Source organism: Antennarius striatus, chromosome 15, assembly GCF_040054535.1.
Source record: "Antennarius striatus isolate MH-2024 chromosome 15, ASM4005453v1, whole genome shotgun sequence".
Classification (NCBI taxonomy): Eukaryota; Metazoa; Chordata; class Actinopteri; order Lophiiformes; family Antennariidae; genus Antennarius; species Antennarius striatus.
Window position 1 is genome coordinate 1,227,777 of NC_090790.1, and position 20,937 is coordinate 1,248,713.

The window sequence follows — 20,937 nt, forward strand, 5'->3', positions numbered from 1 at the left end:
AAAGGTGGTGTGTGTGTCACAGGGACACAGTCCTCTGAGGGGACACACCTTGTAGGCCTCGTCTGTGGCCGTCTTCATCTTCTCGTTGATCCAGCTCTTCAGCTCATCAGAGTCCCTGAAGAACTGCTGCAGGTGGAAGGAGTCCTCCAGAGCGGCGCGGCGCGACTGAGCGCGCTCGTGCAGGGCGTTGCGTCGGTTCAGCAGCTACACACGTGCACGAGAGGACACTTTAGTGAGAACTGGACAAAAGGCTGTAACATTTAACACTGAACGTTCTCCTGAAGAGCGTTAGATCTGGAGCGAGGGGCGCTAAAGGTGGACTCACGGCGTCTCTGCGTGTGGCCACGTCCTCTTTGGCGTAGTGGTTATTCTGGATCAGTTTGGTAGCAAACTCATCCAGAGCCTGAAGACACACAGAACACAGATTAGACTCACGCCCACACGTGACGACACACACTAAGAACACGCAGCCATCTTTACTGTGACGTGATGGAGTAACTCACGGTGATCTTCTCCTCCTGAGCACTGAGGGACTTCTCAAAGTCCTCGTGTTTCTTCAGCAGAGCCTCCACGCTGTCCAGAGAGTCCCCGAGGTCTTCATTGAGGAGGAACGCCTGCAGAACAAACACAGGTTAACGTCCCCCCTCCCTGATAACATCACCCCTCAGCTCGTCTTCCAGCCCCAGCCACCTTGCCTCGTTGCCACGGAAACCAAGTTTGTTTTCTTAACCTGGTGCAGTTGATGCTCCTGCTTCCTCCACTTTAGAACCAGATAGGTTTTAAATTCCCTCCTGGCTGCTGGATCAGCGTTCACAACCACGCAACTGATAGCGCCTCCAGCTACACACTGGAGCTAAGAGCGTCCTGCTGAACGGTGGGGGTGTCACTTCCTGTGACTGACCTCTTGTTTGCTCATCCAGTTGTCCACCTGCTCCGTGTCCCGGTAGAAGAGCTGCAGGTCCATGCACTGCTCATACTGCTGCCGGCGCACCTCCCACAGGTCCAGCAGAGACTCCTTCTCCTCAGACAGGACCCCCAGCTGCACACACACATCAATGTAAACCCTACCGCAGTTTGATCGTCACTAGAAAAAACTCATCAGCACAGGAAGTTCCATCTGAATGGAGTCACACCTTCTCCTTGACCTCGTCGGAGGCGTAGTGTCCCGTGCTGAGCAGAGCCCGACCGGCTTCATCAGTGGCCCGGAAGCTGTCCTCATGGGCGTCGATCTCCCCCTGGGACACACGGTCTTCATTTAACACGTTTAAACACACGGTCTTCATTTAACACGTTTAAACACACTGTCTTCATTCAACACGTTTAAACACACGGTCTTCATTTAACACGTTTAAACACACTGTCTTCATTCAACACGTTTAAACACACGGTCTTCATTTAACACGTTTAAACACACGGTCTTCATTTAACACGTTTAAACACACGGTCTTCATTCAACACGTTTAAACACACGGTCTTCATTCAACACGTTTAAACACACGGTCTTCATTCAACACGTTTAAACACACGGTCTTCATTTAACACGATTAAACACACGGTCTTCATTTAACACGTTTAAACACACGGTCTTCATTCAACACGTTTAAACACACGGTCTTCATTCAACACGTTTAAACACACGGTCTTCATTCAACACGTTTAAACACACGGTCTTCATTCAACACGTTTAAACACACGGTCTTCATTTAACACGTTTAAACACACGGTCTTCATTCAACACGTTTAAACACACGGTCTTCATTTAACACGTTTAAACACACAGTCTTCATTTAACACGTTTAAACACACGGTCTTCATTCAACACGTTTAAACACACGGTCTTCATTTAACACATTAAACACACGGTCTTCATTCAACACGTTTAAACACACGGTCTTCATTCAACACGTTTAAACACACGGTTTTCATTCAACACGTTTAAACACACGGTCTTCATTTAACACGTTTAAACACAAGGTCTTCATTTAACACGTTTAAACACACTGTCTTCATTTAACACGTTTAAACACACGTTCTTCATTCAACACGTTTAAACACAGTCTTCATTCAACATGTTTAAACACACGGTCTTCATTCAACACGTTTAAACACACGGTCTTCATTCAACACGTTTAAACACACGGTCTTCATTCAACACGTTTAAACACACGGTCTTCATTCAACACGTTTAAACACACGGTCTTCATTCAACACGTTTAAACACACGGTCTTCATTCAACACGTTTAAACACACGGTCTTCATTCAACATGTTTAAACACACGGTCTTCATTCAACACGTTTAAACACACGGTCTTCATTTAACATGTTTAAACACGCGGTCTTCATTCAACACGTTTAAACACAGTCTTCATTCAACACGTTTAAACACACGGTCTTCATTTAACACGTTTAAACACACGGTCTTCATTTAACACGTTTAAACACACGGTCTTCATTTAACACGTTTAAACACACGGTCTTCATTTAACACGTTTAAACACACGGTCTTCATTCAACACGTTTAAACACAGTCTTCATTCAACACGTTTAAACACACGGTCTTCATTTAACACGTTTAAACACACGGTCTTCATTCAACACGTTTAAACACACGGTCTTCATTCAACACGTTTAAACACACGGTCTTCATTTAACATGTTTAAACACACGGTCTTCATTCAACACGTTTAAACACAGTCTTCATTCAACACGTTTAAACACACAGTCTTCATTTAACACGTTTAAACACACGGTCTTCATTCAACATGTTTAAACACACGGTCTTCATTCAACACGTTTAAACACACGGTCTTCATTTAACATGTTTAAACACGCGGTCTTCATTCAACACGTTTAAACACAGTCTTCATTCAACACGTTTAAACACACGGTCTTCATTTAACACGTTTAAACACACGGTCTTCATTTAACACGTTTAAACACACGGTCTTCATTCAACACGTTTAAACACAGTCTTCATTCAACACGATTAAACACACGGTCTTCATTTAACACGTTTAAACACACGGTCTTCATTCAACACGTTTAAACACACGGTCTTCATTCAACACGTTTAAACACACGGTCTTCATTCAACACGTTTAAACACACGGTCTTCATTTAACATGTTTAAACACACGGTCTTCATTCAACACGTTTAAACACACAGTCTTCATTCAACACGTTTAAACACACAGTCTTCATTTAACACGTTTATACACACGGTCTTCATTTAACACGTTTAAACACACGGTCTTCATTTAACACGTTTAAACACACGGTCTTCATTTAACACGTTTAAACACACGGTCTTCATTTAACATGTTTAAACACAGTTTTCATTTAACACGTTTATACACACGGTCTTCATTTAACACGTTTAAAGACACGGTCTTCATTTAACACGTTTAAACACACGGTCTTCATTTAACACGTTTAAACACAGTCTTCATTTAACACGTTTAAACACACGTTCTTCATTCAACACATTTAAACACAGTCTTCATTCAACACGTGTCAACACACGGTCTTCATTTAACACGTTTAAACACACGGTCTTCATTCAACACGTTTAAACACACGGTCTTCATTTAACACGTTTAAACACACGGTCTTCATTCAACACTTTAAACACACGGTCTTCATTCAACACGATTAAACACACGGTCTTCATTCAACACGTTTAAACACACGGTCTTCATTCAACACGTTTAAACACACGGTCTTCATTTAACATGTTTAAACACACGGTCTTCATTCAACACGTTTAAACACACAGTCTTCATTCAACACGTTTAAACACACAGTCTTCATTTAACACGTTTAAACACACGGTCTTCATCGTGACCCGTCTCATGGACGGTTCTTACCTTGTGCTCCTGATGGCGGTCCAGCAGCGCCTCGGCTCCTGCCACGTCATTGGCCAGTTCGTCTGCGTTGATCAGGGCTTTCATCTCAGTCACCCAGCTGGTCAGGTCCCTGAAGTCAGCCGTGAAGCGCTGCAGCCTGACGGCAGCAGTGAGCAGGGGTGTATGTAGACGTGAACAGAGTAGATCTGCTAAAGCCTTCTACATTATCTATCTATCTATCTATCTATCTATCTATCTATCTATCTATCTATCTATCTATCTATCTATCTATCTATCTATCTATCTATCTATCTATCTATCTATCCATCTATTACCTATATATCCATCTGTCTGTCTGTCTGTCTGTCTGTCTGTCTGTAAAAACGTAGTTTTTCGTCTGTACAGACGGACAGACAGCATCCTGGTGATGACTGATGACCTGCTGGAGGTACTTGATGGATCCCAAACAGGATCCCACAGATATTACATGTGAACCTATCAGAGAACAGAAGGGGCGTGGCGGTTCACCGGTAGGAGTCGTTGAGGTGGGCGTGGCGCTCGGCGGCCAGCGTGCGGATCTGTTCCCAGTTGGTGACCAGCTCGTCTTTCTTCAGGTGGATCTGGGAGGCGTTCTGGGGGTGTGTCTGCTGGAGGCGCTCTGCGTCGCCGCCCAGCGTGTTGACCTGCTCGCATCAGAAGGGAGACGTCAGAGAGCGTCCCTTCACTGGTGACCTGTGCGTGTCAACGTGTTCCTGCCTTGTCCTCCAGAGCAGCCAGGTCTCTCTCCAGACCCTCGTGTTTCCGGAGCAGCGCCTGGACGCTGGCCAGGTCACGCCCGAAGTCGTCCGAGGCCATGAGCTGCTCCTTCTCCTTGATCCAGCTGATGGTCTCGTCCACATCCCTGATGGGATCAAACACCAGTCCATCAGACCCTGTTCAGATAGTAACATCCGACAGGAACACGGGGCAGGGGGGGACACCCACCGGTTGAAGCGCTGCACCTCGGCGGCCCCGAACAGCCGGCCCTGCCTCTGCTGGGCCAGCCCCTTCAGGCGCTGCCAGGCGGCGTTCACCTCGTCCTGCTTGAGGACGATCAGCTGGTTCTCGGGGTGCTCCTCCTGCACCAGGCGGGCCGCCAGCTGGTTCACCTCGTTCACACGCTCCTCGTGAGCCGCCAGGTCCGTCTGGAACTCCTCGAACTTCTTCTGCAGGAGCTCCACGTGCTCCAGGTCCTGACCCAGCTCCTCGGAGGTGGCCATCGCCTCCTGGGGGGGGCAGATCAAAGTACTGACACGTGAGAACGAGCACCATTTGTTTCTGTAACTGCCTTAAACTGCTCATTACTCTGGTAAGACAAACTACATGAAAAAAATCAACCTAATGTTTTTTCTTCATCCAGATGAAATGATACCGTTCTAACGTCAAAGATTGATCCTTGAAACTGAGGACAACTTTATATTAAAGCAACAGATGGAGAGTTTTTACTCATTTCTACTAGGAGAAAGCAGAAAACATTAACCTGAACACAACACTCATTCATTCATGCTCAATTCAGTGATAATATCTTTTAAACAACTAATTTCTGCTGTTTGGAAACACCTGACCTTGTCACTGATCCAGTCCATGGCGTCTTCACACTCCCTCAGGTACTGGACCAGCTTCTGGGCCTGCAGGAGACGCATCCCCTTCTCCTTGGTCTTCAGCAGGAGGAGGTCCCACAGGCGGTGGAGCTCCTCCAGACGAGTCTGACCAGGACGGGAAGGAGTCAGCGGTTAGAGCAGAGACCAGGTTCTGGGTCACAAACAAAGACGTGGACCCTGAAGCTTCAGGTGTTTGAGACTCTCAGAAACAAGCAGCACTCCTTCACCAGCTGACCAGAGGAATGGAACCAGCCCATTTCCTGAAGACAGAAGACCTGGAAGGACGTTCACACCACGCAGGAGAAGCACACAGCAGCCCCACCTACTTGAATGTACTCATCCATATTGACACAGGTAACTATGGGTCTCTGCTGAGTCCGGTAGGGCGTGTAGGACTGGACCAGACACACTGATTAACAGCTGACAGGAAGCCTAATGAAGCAGGCGTGACTGTTTCAGGACTTACCCGGATGGTCTCAGAGGCGAAGTGGCCCTCGCTGATCATGAGGTTCCCAGTGTCGTCCAGTTTGATGATGGCTCCAGCGTTGGCCTGAACCTCCGCCTCAAAGGCCTGGTGTTTCTGGAGCTTTCCCTGTTAGACACGACAGGCAGAGGTAGACATACGTGTACAAACAGCATGACAAACTATCAGGGTTCACCGAGCAGAGAACTGGTTGGCAGCAGACCCACACGGGGGTGTTCCCCCTACACAGAACACACAGGACACCTGCAGGTTGGTGGGGTCCTTGTAGTTCTCATCAGAGGCGATCTGCAGCTTCTCCTGGATCCACTTCTCCAGCTCGTCAGCGTCACGGCGGAAAAACTGGAAGCTGTAGGAGTCCTCCAGCTTCTGCCGGCGCATGATGGACAGCTCCTTGAAGCGCCGGTAGCGGTCCAGCACCTGCTGCCGGCGCTCCTGGATGTCTTCAGCCGTCTCCAGCACCTTGGCTCCTGATGTGTCCATTTTCTGGAAACACACAAGGACACTGTTCATGTGAAGGACGTGACACACTGTGTGCAGAGAATCAGCTCTATGTGGATTATGGGACATCTGGGCTGACACATCTGCTGACAGGACAGCCATGAGAACATGATGTTTGACCTGCCTCCTGGATCCTCAACGTCTGCACACAGAAATGTGTCTTGGAACTGAGGGGGAACATGAACACCAACCCCCCCATCCTGTCTCCAGCCGAGGGGCCAGGGGGCCAGCAGCTGACACTGTAGAATGCCAAAGAGGGGTGGGGGCTGACATTCCACACGTATGTGAACAGTAACCAGGCTTGATGACACAATGGTATGTCAGCAGTCAGCTGCTCTGCTGTGCTTCTGGCCCCGGGGCCGGTGGGTGGGGCCTCAGGGGACACTGCTCAGCTCAAAGCCTTCATTTACACCGGTTATAGACACAGAATGGGCTTCAGCTACATCAGTGAACCTGACCCAGACGGGACTGATAGTTAACCTGACTTCTCTAATGTGACCCCTCGTTACTCCAGGACCACCAGTGAAAACACAATCTCCACACTGGCCTGGGATCCCAGTCAGAGCTGGTGGCCGTGGGAAAGGGAGCTCTGGGGTTGTCTGTTGAGGCTGCTGCCCCCCCTGACCCGACTCAGGATAGTGTGGATGAAGATGAGATGTACTTGATGCCCTGAGGTCAGCCCCAGAGGCAGGGTAGCTGATGGTGTAACTGTAGATGGGTGGGGGCTTCTGTTGATGCTGACACAGCCAGACTGGACTGATGGACAGACATCAGACGGCCTCCTGATCCCCAGGTTCACTCAATGGGAGGATTAGCGGAGTCCGCCGCAGGGCTTTCCAACCGGAGCCACAGCAGACGCTCTGGTCTCTGGAGGCACCCCCGGCCCCCCAGACACACCACCAGCACACAGCAATGCTGAGTCCACTGGAAGCCCCTCAGAGGATCAACCCTTCCCCATCTGGCTACATGGGCCATGGACAGAGACCTCCATACTGTAATACTGATGACGGATCAGCCCTGAGACCTGAACCCATTCTACAAAGACGTGGCACCAAAAGCTGCTGAACAGATGTGGGTTCAATCTAGAACCAGGGTGGTGGGCGGCAGTGGCTCAGCAGCAGAGCAGTAGTCTCGTAGATAGATCGCCCCAGCCATCGGTGGATTGAATCCCCCTCCCGCCAGGTTATCACCGGATGAGGTGTCAGCTCACCTCCCAGCCACTGCCGAGGCGCCCTTGAGCAAGCGGCTCAATTTGGGGCACGTTCAGGGTACTGCTTTCAGGGTACCCTGAAAGTAGTACCTGACTAGTGCATAGACTAGTCAGGTACTACACTTTGATCTATGGTCTTACTCACACTGGCCTTCTCCCTCGTCTTTCTATCTTATCTGGTTCCTGAGTGTACAAAAGTTGAGATTTGACCTTGACCTAGTTTTCTCAAGGTCATCATCTCATTTTCATGTCCTCTGCTGCCTGAGTCATGTGCTTTTAGTTTCATCTTTCTATCTGAACGGTTGTGAAGATATTTGGTGGATTAACAGACACACGAACACTGACATTACATCAGCCCCTGGGGTGTAACCAGGGGCGGATCTTCCTACCCTCACAGAATGACTAACTGTCACTGGTGGTACGGGGAAGGAGTGTCATTAAACACACACGGACAGCAGACCAGCTGTCAGTAACACACCCTACAGGACTACAACACTACGATCCATTCAACAATAGTTTACAGATGGGTGAGAAAAGCAGCGAGTCAGCAACCAGTGACCAATGACAACTCAGACTGAACGTGTGTGTGTGTGTGTGTTTGTGTGTGTGTGTGTGTAGCTAGAACACACTGAAGGAGTCAGCCCTGCTGACACTGCCCCACCACAATGGAGAGTCCACACAGCCTTACACTGGGGGTGTATCCCTGCTGCAGTGTGACTGTGATTAGCATGCCCACATTCCACAAGCACCAAGTGTGACACACAACACACCACCAGGTGCCTCACGCAGCACATTTACAACAACAACTACTGGCATTCCTGTCCAGGGACGTGGAGTCGTCACTGATGGTTGGATCTCCAGTCATCCCTCCAACTGGACGACACTGTGTCCATGGTTACAAACGGGTAAAACCCCACACTGAGAGCAGCAGAAACATGTTGGGGAGGGACTTGTGTGTGGACACCTTCAACTGATCACGACAGCGTTACTGAGGCTTCCTGAAGGCTTCCTCGCTGACAGAGTTTACCCATGAAGGACCAGCGCAGGGGTCCTTCATGGGTAAGATGTTGTAAACCGGTACACAGCTTTAGGACACATTGGATTTTAATGGGCTATTTCCTCAACTACCTTTGCACTAATCATTCTACAAATGACCTCAGGTGTTGGTCAGCTGACCCCCCATGAGTCTGGATCACAAGAGTTTCCTTATGAGACAGCAACCAGGACAGAGAACAGTGCCCCCTGTGTTCCTGTGACGCCCCCCACCCTCATCTGGTGTGAACCGCGTTTAGACTGGACTGACCTAAACTGTGTCTTAGGACGTCACATCCAATAAGTTACACCCTCTGTAAGTAAAGCCGACTGGACTGCTGTTTATTGGTCTGAATGCATCTGGTCGGGGCCAATGACAGCTCTTCAGCCCTCCCACCTACAGTCCTGCTGCTGCTGATAGCACCCCACCCCCACCCCCATCAGTAGATAAGGTCGTTTTCCATCTCGTCATCCAACTCCTGCCAATGAGGGGCGTTGTGCTCTCTGCAAACACCCAGACCAGCTCAGAGCCGTCACAGCAGGACGCCTTCCTGCCCCTCCCTGTTGGAATGCACTGCTGGGTGGGAACCCATAACTACCCAACATGTGACCGAGTGTCATCACCCTTCCAAAGTCCAGGTCTACACTTTTACAGGCAAATTCAGAGTCACTGCTATGACTGACAAACTCCTCTACGAACACTGTAGAACAAGGGTGGGGGTTATAAATATTCTGATCAGATTATTTGAGTCAGTGACAGGATAATCTCAATTCTGTTTTAAATAGGGGTCAGACTGGTGCATCATGGGAGGAAACTGGACTCTCATATTATTAGACAGGCCTGTTTTCACAGCGAGTAACAGAAACACGTTGATGTGAATGACGTGGTGGTGAGCCTTCAAATCATCACTGTTATCATCATCCTGCCCCCCCAGCAGCGGTGAAAACACCTGCAGGAGTCACTTCATCCAAAGTTCAAAATATGAACGGGGGTTTTCAGCAGCCTTAGGAAGCAACAATTTAGTTTCACACATTTGGAAATCAAATGCAGTAACTACCTAAAGGTGAAACATGAATTTCTACAAACAGGATAAAAGAACACAAAACACAACCACTGAGGCCAGCGCCCCCCCCCCCCCCAGGTTCTGGTCCAGAGGCTGATGGAGGCTCCTGCCCCTGGTGGGGTAACAACTAGCAAGCACCAACGCTAATGGATATTCATCCAGCTGCTTTCTGAAGGACTGACTAGTGTCAAACCTTTAACATGATACAGGTTCACCAACATGTTACATGAGATAAAAAGAAAGGAATCACTCCATCACTCCATGCAGAGCAGCGCTTCTCAGTTATTTTCTGTTGTGCCCCCCACGCAAGGAAAATAAAATTGCGCCCCACCCCACTCTCTGCCGCGACTTTAAATAATATGAATTGTCTATAAATTTGTTATAAGTACACCTCTGGGTAATATTGTATTCTTATTAGCATTAAAGAAAACAAAAAACAAAATATATAGTTTTAACTTATTATAAAGAATAATTTTATTAAAATTATTTTTTAATCGGCAGCACAAAATATTTTAAGTGCATCAATTTGCCTGAAATAAAAAAAAAAAAGTTGTTTAAACTGTAAAACACTTTTGACCAATTTACTGCATCATTTGATACTAAAAAATAAAATTAAATAAAATCAATAATCAATTCAAATTCAGTTAAGCATTAACTGAGGAGCACAATATTTAAAACACTTTAGCCTACAAAACAGAAAAAAATAAAACAATTTGTGCTGATTTTTTCTTTTTTTTATCAAACAGAGGAAGTCAGGATTAATAAATCAGGATTAATGAATCAGGATTAATAAATCAGGATTAATAAATCAGGATTAATGAATCAGGATTAATGTCTACAATGAGTTCAGGCAGTCCTAGCTGTTCAAAGCCAGGTTTCAAGCATGAAAATGAACTCTCAGCTCCTGATCAACGTCTCAGCTCCTCTGCTATGGGGGGGGGGTCCAATGTTTCAGCTCCTCTGCTATGGGGGGGGGGGTCACTAAGCAGTTTGGTACCACACCTTATGTGATGCTGACAGCTCTCTGGTTTACTGCAGTAGATTCACAAACAGGATGACTGTTGGTGACATTCAGCAGGTTTGACTGAATAAACTCCAGCTGATCAGCTGATTGATCAGCTGATTGATCGGCTGATTGGGGTGTAATGTCTTTAAGTAACTAATTACTTTATGAGGCTTCATGCTGTCCTGCAGCATGTTTAGACACAGTAAACACGTTTAGACACAGTAAACACGTTTAGATACAGTAAACACGTTTAGACACAGTAAACACGTTTAGATACAGTAAACACGTTTAGACACAGTAAACACGTTTAGACACAGTAAACACGTTTAGATACAGTAAACACGTTTAGACACAGTAAACACGTTTAGACACAGTAAACACGTTTAGATACAGTAAACACGTTTAGACACAGTAAACACGTTTAGATACAGTAAACACGTTTAGACACAGTAAACACGTTTAGACACAGTAAACACGTTTAGATACAGTAAACACGTTTAGACACAGTAAACACGTTTAGACACAGTAAACACGTTTAGACACAGTAAACATGTTTAGACACAGTAAACACGTTTAGACACAGTAAACACGTTTAGACACAGTAAACATGTTTAGACACAGTAAACACGTTTAGACACAGTAAACACGTTTAGACACAGTAAACATGTTTAGACACAGTAAACACGTTTAGACACAGTAAACACGTTTAGACACAGTAAACATGTTTAGACACAGTAAACACGTTTAGAGACACCGGTCTGTAGTCACAGTGAGGCCCAGCACTACAGACGCTTCTTCAGAGCTCCTCCAGCTAAGACTCCCTCACACACTGCCAACTACTGGAGTGGATGTAGAATTACACTTTATTCTACTACGTTAAAAAAATGTTCGCCAGGGTCACGAGCGCCCCCCCGGCTTCGCGCCCCACTGTTTGAGAAGCGCTGATGCAGACAAACATCACACCAGGACATGCAGCGATACACAACTGGTGTGTTTTTGTCCACACTGAGTGACAGGATTAATCATGGATTAGAGCCCCTCCCAGCTCAGAACAAAACGAGGCTACAAACACAAACACATGCAGGTCAGAACCACCAATGAAATATTCCTGACATTCAAAGTCTAAAATCTAAGCTGATAATTTGATGCGATGGCAGAAAGCATGCAAAACCCAAACCATACACACATTTAATGTTCATGGATCCTCAGCTTTTCTGGTCGCTATGGTGATCCGATGGTTACATCAGGAGAGTGTGTGGTCCAGCGTCCCGTCTGAGGAGCAACCCTCACAGGTCTGACTCAGCTGAAGGAGCTAACCCCTCCAGCACGGGCAGCAGACGCATTGCACCCGCAGTGACTCTGCTGAATGGAACAGCACCCACACGGCCCAGCCCATGCGTCTCTGCTCCGCCCCCACCCCCCCCAGCCTCACCTCAACCCTAACTCAGCAAAACACACTTCACTTCCACAACACACACAGGAGGACACACAGGAGGACACACACACACACACACACACACACACACACACACACACGCACACACACAGGAGGACACACAGACGTTACCTTGAGTTTGGGTTTAGTGAATGTGGACATGCTGTTTATCTGTGGGACACATTGATCACACAACCAGGAAGAGCCAATTAGCACTGAGGGGGCAGCTCAGGATGCTTTCACAGGGAGCATTATGGAGTCGATGCGATCAATAGAGAACATCTGAGACGGAAACAGCCGGAGCCTAACGGCCGTCTCAGAGCGGTGAACAGCCTGATGGATCCACAGACTCCACTCAAACCAGCAGCTCTGGAGACAAACACACTCTATTTTCTATCTGGGCCACGTCCCATTCAGCTCAGTGACATTAGTTTGCTGTGGATCCACAAAAAGCATCGATTGTTCTCTCTCTTTTCAAACATTTTGGTCGATTAAATGTTGACAACTTAAAGAATAGTTGAACTAGATGAACCCCAGAAAACGCCCTTCAGGAGAAGACTGTGTGAACCCAGTAACTATCAACATAATAATGATTTAACATCATTCCCTGTATCTACAACAGGTTTTCATGGCTGAGGATTCATATGATGAGGGTCATCATGAGATCGTTAGTTTTTGTACAATAATACAATCTATAAAATGATCTGCCCTGGAGGTGTGTGTTCAGGCTCTAGTGTTTCTGTATCACATTTACATTTTTAGTAAGAACTGCAGCAGAAAGCCCTCATTCTGTTGTGTGTGGAGGTGACGGAGGGGTCAGTACCATTCATCAAGCAGCTGGCAGCAAACACACAACAGAGTTGTGTACCATTTTGTCGAGTCATATCCGTCACTGTTTGGCCCATGAAACACACTAACACACAGTATAAAAACATGTTCATGGAGTCCTACAGATTGGGATTACAGGTCATGTCGTCATCAGTTTGACTCCTGCACCTCACATGTGTTTGTGAGAAAGGTGAAGAACTGGAACGCCACTAAAACACCATACCCGCGGTTACCATGGTGACCCCATCCCATAATTTTAGGGATGGGGGGGTTCTGTGACAGGAGGGATGAACGCTTCTTTGAACTCCAAAGCCGTTTAAACCAATCCGGTGGCCTCCAGAGGTTCAGGCCATCCTGTCTCTGGTCCACTTCCTGCACCACGTGACATGAGACTGTATGACACGTGACTTCGTGTTGGTGCGGCCCTTCCGGTCATCGGGACAGCCTGACTCCATGGTGGTGACGTCATGACTGACAGCTGCACCCCCCACCCCCATGTCAAATCGAATGTAGACATTTATTCATTACTGTGTTGTAAACCCAGAATAAACCTGATCCGGTGCACCAATCAGGATTATCGATCAGTGATCAGTCTGGAGGAAAACGGTTCTGTCTCCGTTCAGTCCTGTCGGGAGCTAGCATAACCGTTAGCATCTCAGATCGTTTTAAAGATGGTTTCACGAAGCAGCGCCCTCACAACGGAGAGTTAACGTGGATAAATGATTTAAAAACAGCTTTAAACACTGATTAATGTAGGAAGCAACGCCGGAAGCCCGGCGACGACGAAAAGTCCGGGAGGGCGGCTAATGTTAGCATTCAGAACATACGTAAAATAATCCTCCGCCAGCTTCCAGCCCGTCATTAATTACTGTCTGTTTAGTCTGCATGAATGCAAAAGCACTTTAACAAAAATAACGTTTAAAACGGCTAAAACGAGCAAGCTCATAACGGCCAGGACAATTCACAAATCCTACTAAGACGACGCCAGAACCCGCCCTCCTGTCACCGCAGCCAACCACGAGCCCTTATTGCTAAACCCGACCAATCACAATAAGTAAGGCGACAAGCACTAGCCAATCAGCAGCGGCTAAAGGTGGGTCACACCCTCACCGTAGTGGGGATCTAAATGAAGCAGCAACGGATAATAAAATGGGTTAAAAGATAAAGAGGCAGATAGCAAACAGTTTCCTGTCTGCAGTGGTTGTGTCATAAATGTCTACTGGTTCAGATGAATCGTGTTTCATACCTTTCGTCTTTCGTTGAAGCAGCGAAACTGAAGCTGTTGAAGCGGCTCGGCGGAGAAAGAAGAGGCGTCGTTCGGTGATGGCTGTTGTTCTCTTTCCGGCCAGCGATGACGTAGTTTGATGCAGCCTCACGGAAACACCCGAGAAGTTCCGAAGGTACACGAACCTCTTCCAGCTCGAACCGTTACTCCATGCTTTACAAATACATGTTTAACAATGGAAGCATCTGTTTTAGAAGGACGTGACCGCTCTGACTGTCCGGTAACACTTTAACACTGTGTCATTAGCGCCGGTTGGCTGTTTTCAATCAGTTTAATGATGATATCAGGTCCAGGATCGATCACACTCAGTATGAACTGTAGCCTATACGCATTCAACAGCTACATCATTTATGTGGCCTGCAAGTACAAAAAAGGTCAGTGTCCAAAAATAAATAGGTCAAAAGTGTGCTTTGACCAAAACCACATTTCCCACAATGCAGTGATAAAGCCTATTTTAACTTTGACAAAAAATAAACTTAATGTCTTTATTTTTCTTATTCACTTGGATAGTTTGATCCTCGATTGATGGAGTTCTGTGGGTTTAATAACCTGACAAATTAAAAGGAATTACTGCATGTTAGAACAGAGAAACAAACATGTTTTTATGTGTAACTGTAATGTTTGTAACTTGAATAAGTAATAAATTCAGAGTTAAGGAGTAGTTACATTTATTTTTACATTACATTGAGTTACATTTAGTTACATTTATTAGTTACATTAAGGAGTAGTTACATTTATTTTTACATTACATTGAGTTACATTTAGTTACATTTATTAGTTACATTAAGGAGTAGTTACATTTAGTTACATTACACTGAGTTACATTTAGTTACATTTATTAGTTACATTAAGGAGTAGTTACATTTAGTTACATTACACTGAGTTACATTTAGTTACATTTATTAGTTACATTAAGGAGTAGTTACATTTAGTTACATTACACTGAGTTACATTTAGTTACATTTATTAGTTACATTAAGGAGTAGTTACATTTAGTTACATTACACTGAGTTACATTTAGTTACATTTATTAGTTACATTAAGGAGTAGTTACATTTAGTTACATTACACTGAGTTACATTTAGTTACATTTATTAGTTACATTAAGGAGTAGTTACATTTAGTTACATTACACTGAGTTACATTAGTTACATTTATTAGTTACATCTGGCCCTTTGGGGACAGCCGTTAAGCTGATGTAGCCCTCGGTGAAAAAGAGTTTGATAACTTGTGGTCTAGAGCTTCAGAATCTGATCAACTGTGAACAGTGTTACACAGCTTACACCGTGTCACCATGACTACTGCTGTTGTGTGCAGCAGCCTCTATCAGCTGACACCCACATGAACTCACCACACACACACTCACTCATCATGTTACACACTGGTTTATCAAGGGATCTCTCAGTTGTACATTTTCAAATATAATTCCTCAATATTCTGGATATTTATCCCAGACAATGATTACATGAGTAACACTGACGATATGAATCTGCTATTCCACTGTACCGTGTGAAGTTCAACAGATCATGTTAAGATGAGCCTAAACTTCACACACTGCTGTGACGAGGTCATGAAGGTTTGACAACATGACAAAACATGATTTCAGGGCTATTTTCTGATTCCAAACTAAAGCAGATGAAAAACAAATGAGTCCAAGCAGTCCATTGGACTCGGGTATGAATTGTACGCCAAGGAACACAAGGAAGCTACTTAGCTCCAGGAATATATGAACTATTTTATTTTATGTGAGCTACTAAACATCCATCACATCACCCAGGTAGGAAGACTTCTTATACCACATGGTTTAACAAACTCGTGGAGATGCTGGGAGAATGTCTTTTTATTTGCTATATTAAGGTAGCAGGAAGTGACTGATCCATTGTTATTTGCAACTCATCTTAATAGCTAATTTAAGAAAAACATAAACATGTAAAACATCCAGTCTCTTCATATGACTGACTTTGTGCTCAGATTATTTTCTATTAACTCGCAGAACGAGTTTATAGCAGTAGATTTGAGAACTTGCTTTTTAGATCAACATTTATTTAGCTGAAGATGAACTAATGGATGAAGGTTCAGACATATTTTAGGTTGTTGAATGTCTATATTGCATTTATAAATGTTTCTCTACAGTGTTTAAATTCCATCTTGGGTAAAACAAGCTGGTGTTAACTGTAGGCCAGTCCCAAGCCTGATAAATGCAGGGGGCTGTGGCAGGAAGGGCATCCGGCTTAGAAAACCTCGCCAAATATGAATTCCATACAGGATCAGACGTGGCCTGGGTCCAGAACGTCTGCCACCGGCACTGTTAGCGTTCAGGGTGTCAATGGAAATTCCTGGGTCAAAGTAAATAGTTCCATGCATTAAAACATGTATCAACCTCAAGGCCCGGGGGCCAAATGTGGCCCTCCACATCATTCTATGTGGCCCACAAGAGCATAAAAGGTTAGAGTGTCTAAAAATAAATAGGTCAAAAGTTTGCTTTGAGCAAAGTTACATTTCCCACAATGCAGTAGTTCAGCCCATCTTAACTCTGACTAAACGTAGTGAACAAAGTTAATGTCCTAACTTGTGTCTGATGTTATTTTTCTTTATTGATCGATAGTTTGATCCTTGATTGATGGAGTTCTGTGGGTTTAATAACCTGATAAATGAAAAGGATTTATGTTAGAACAGAGAAACAAACAAACATGTTTTTTCTGTCTAACTGTAATGTTTGGAACTGGAATCAGTCAGAAATTCAGTTATTTAACATGAAGGAGTAGTTACATTTAGTTACATTACACTGAGTTACATTTAGTTACATTTATTAGTTACATTAAGGAGTAGTTACATTTAGTTACATTACACTGAGTTACATTTAGTTACATTTATTAGTTACATTAAGGAGTAGTTACATTTAGTTACATTACACTGAGTTACATTTAGTTACATTTATTAGTTACATTAAGGAGTAGTTACATTTAGTTACATTACACTGAGTTACATTTAGTTACATTTATTAGTTACATTAAGGAGTAGTTACATTTAGTTACATTACACTGAGTTACATTTAGTTACATTTATTAGTTACATTAAGGAGTAGTTACATTTAGTTACATTACACTGAGTTACATTTAGTTACATTTATTAGTTACATTAAGGAGTAGTTACATTTAGTTACATTACACTGAGTTACATTTAGTTACATTTATTAGTTACATTAAGGAGTAGTTACATTTAGTTACATTACACTGAGTTACATTCAGTTACATTTATTAGTTACATTAAGGAGTAGTTACATTTAGTTACATTACACTGAGTTACATTTAGTTACATTTATTAGTTACATTAAGGAGTAGTTACATTTAGTAACATTACACCGAGTTACATTTAGTTACATTTATTAGTTACATTAAGGAGTAGTTACATTTAGTTACATTACACTGAGTTACATTTAGTTACATTATTAGTTACATTAAGGAGTAGTTACATTTAGTTACATTACACTGAGTTACATTTAGTTACATTACATTTAGTTACATTACACTGAGTTACATTTAGTTACATTTATTAGTTACATCTTGCCCTTTGAGGACAACTATTATGCTGACGTGGCCCCCAGTGAAAATGAGTTTGACCCCTCTGTTGATCTGTGTGAAACAAATCACTTTTAAAGGAGAATTAGTCCAGTTTTACCTGTATGTCAATATTCATCATCCATCCATCTTCACCCGCTTATCCGGGGCCGGGTCATGGGGGCAACAGTCTCAGGAGGGATGCCCATACTTCCCTCTCCCCAGACACCTCCCCCAGCTCCTCCGGGGAGATCCCGAGGCGTTCCCAGGCCAGCCAAGAGACATAGTCCCTCCAGCGTGTCCTAGGTCTTCCTCCAGGTCTCCTCCTGGTAGGACATGCCCGGAACACCTCCCCAGGGAGGCGTCCAGGAGGCATCCGGATTCCAGAGCCACCTCAGCTGGCTCCGCTTGAGGCGGAGGAGCAGCAGCTCTACTCCGAGCTCCTCCCTGGTGACTGAGCTCCTCACCCTAGCTCTAAGGGTGCGCCCCCCCCCCCCCACTGTACGGAGGAAACTCATTTCATCCGCTAGTACCCAGGATCTTGTCCTTTGGGTCATGACCCAAAGCTCCTGACCATAGGTGAGAGTAGGAACGTAGATTGACCATAAATCCAGAGCTTCGTCCTACGACTCAGCTCCTTCTTCACCACCACAGACCTACAGCGACTGCATCACTGCAGAAGCTGCACCGATCCGTCTGTCAGTCTCACGTTCCATCCTTCCCTCACTCGTGAACAAGACCTCAAGATACTTAAACTCCTCCACTTGGGGCAAAGACTCTCCACCGACCTGAAGAGGGCACACCACCCTTTTCTGTCCAGAACCCTGGCCTCGGATTTAGAGATGCTGATCCTCATCCCACTCACGTCACTCAGCTCCAAACCGTCATCAGTGCAGCTGAAGATCCAGGTTTGATGAGGCCAACAGGACAACATCGTCTGCAAATAGCAGAGATGAAATCCTTTGGTCCCCAAACCGGACCTCCCTCCGGATCCTGGCTGCACCTAGAAAATTCTGTCCATAAAGATTATGAACAGAACCGGTGATAGAGGGCAGCCCTGCTGGAGTCCAACATGCACCTGGAACAGGTCTGACTTACTGCCGGTGATGTGAACCAAGCTCTGGCTTCGGTCATACAGGGACCGGACAGCCCTCAGCAAAGGGCCCCGGACCCCAGACTCCTGAAGCACTCCCCTCAAGAAAACACGAGGGATGCGGTCGAATGCCTTCTCCAGATCCACAAAACACATGTGGACTGGTTGGGTAAACTCCCATGAACCCCCCAGCACTCGATGGAGAGTGTAGAGCTGGTCCAGTGATCCACGACCGGGACCAAAACCACATTGTTCCTCCTGAATCTGGTTCGACTATCGGTCTAATCCTCCTCTCCAGTACCCTGGGATAGACTTTCCCCGGGAGGCTGAGGAGTGTGACCCCCCTATAGTTGGAACACACCCTCTGGTCCCCCTTTTTGAAAAGAGGGACCACTGCCCCGGTCTGCCAATCCAGAGGTACTGTCCCTGACTGCCATGTGATGTTAGAGACGTGTCAACCATGACAGTCCCTGCACATCCAGAGACTTGAGGTACTCAGGGTGAATCCCATCCACCCCCGGTGCTTTGCATCCCAGGAGTTTGGTGACCACCTCGGTGACTTCAGCTCTGGTGATGGACGAGTCCACCTCTGAGACCTCAGCCTCTGCTTCCTCTGTGTCAGACATGGCAGTGGGATTGGGGAGATCTTCAAAGTGTTCTTTCCACCTCCCGACAACATCCCCAGTCGAGGTCAGCAGCTCTCCTCCTCTACTGTTAACAGTGTTGGCTGCACCGCTTCCCCCTCCTGAGGCGCTGAATGGTTTGCCAGAATTTCTTTGAGGCTGAGCGATATTCCTCCTCCATGGCCTCCATGAACTCAAACTGCAGTACACCTGGCCTGCCTGTACCTGTCAGCTGCCTCCAGAGTCCCACAACTCAACAAGACTTGATAGGACTCCTTCAGCTTGACAGCATCCCTTACTTCCTGTGTCCACCACCGGGTCCGGGGGTTACTGCCATGACAGGCACCAGAGACCTCGCAACCACAGCTCTGAGCAGCCGCTTCCACAATGGAGGTGGAGAACACGGTCCACTCTGACTCAATGTCCCCAGCCTTAAATGATTTGATAGACAGACAGAGCGAGAGACAGGCAGACAGTCAAAGAGTGAGACAGATACAGGCAGACAGGCAGACAGACAGACAGAAAATAGTGAGCTGGATCACCAACTACCTGACAGACAGACCCCAGTGTGTTGTATGAGGGACTGCTTGTCATCTGTGGCAACCAGCAGCAGGGGGCGCCACAGAAGACCCCCCTTCTCTTAACCCTACACAAGGACTTCCGGTATAACTCAGACACGCCACACGCAGACACGTGATGGTGGTGGGGGGTGAGACAGGAGAGGTGATGGGTTGGTGGAGTGATGCTGATGGAGGAGCTCCAGCTGAACGTCTGAGACAACGGAGATGGTGCTGGACGTCCAGCAGACACCCCCCCTCTACAGCCGGTGGTCATCAAGGACAGTGGAGGGGGGGGCAGGTTGGCACTAGTGCATGAAAATCAAACCGGTGGAGTAGGAATGGTGACGTGCTTGATGATGATGATGTATGTGCCAACTTCCTGTTAACTTTTAGCCTCCTTTTGGTTTATTTGTATTTACTTTTAAAATTCAGTGAGATCCTGTCATTTATGCTGCTATTTTTTTTCTGTTTTTCAGACAACCTTAATCACTTAAAAACTGTCCAGATGTGTGACATGCCGTTTGTGGCATGAAGGGTTTCATAAAATAACTAGAACCAATGCAGTCAGAGACTGCAACATCCCGTGACACCCCTTAATTCAAAATTTTACCCTGACCTACATCCATAGATCAGGGTAAATCAAAGCAAAGGTAGATAAAAGCATTATCTTTGACCTATGGTCTTACACTGGCCTTGTCTTTCTATCTTATCTGGTTCCTGAGTGTACAAAAGTTGAAATTTGACTTTGACCTAGTTTTCTCAAGGTCAAGGTCATC

General features: G+C 45.7%; 1 protein-coding gene across 3 annotated transcripts in view; it reads right to left on the bottom strand.

The window, feature by feature from the left end:
• Nucleotides 1-14,407, bottom strand: part of sptan1 (spectrin alpha, non-erythrocytic 1) — a 34,635-nt gene extending 20,228 nt beyond the window's left edge. For all 3 annotated transcript variants that reach the window (XM_068333991.1, XM_068333990.1, XM_068333989.1), the window contains exons 1-13: nt 14,290-14,407; nt 6,214-6,453; nt 5,953-6,078; nt 5,451-5,591; nt 4,831-5,111; nt 4,603-4,747; nt 4,375-4,529; nt 3,868-4,003; nt 1,134-1,235; nt 902-1,039; nt 504-614; nt 326-403; nt 49-204 (exon numbers count right to left, since the gene is read on the bottom strand). In XM_068333991.1, the coding sequence (XP_068190092.1) occupies nt 49-204; nt 326-403; nt 504-614; nt 902-1,039; nt 1,134-1,235; nt 3,868-4,003; nt 4,375-4,529; nt 4,603-4,747; nt 4,831-5,111; nt 5,451-5,591; nt 5,953-6,078; nt 6,214-6,450 (1,806 nt within the window). In that variant the 5' untranslated portion in view covers nt 6,451-6,453; nt 14,290-14,407. The remainder of the gene's footprint in view (nt 1-48; nt 205-325; nt 404-503; nt 615-901; nt 1,040-1,133; nt 1,236-3,867; nt 4,004-4,374; nt 4,530-4,602; nt 4,748-4,830; nt 5,112-5,450; nt 5,592-5,952; nt 6,079-6,213; nt 6,454-14,289) is intronic.
• Nucleotides 14,408-20,937: the final 6,530 nt, after the last annotated feature.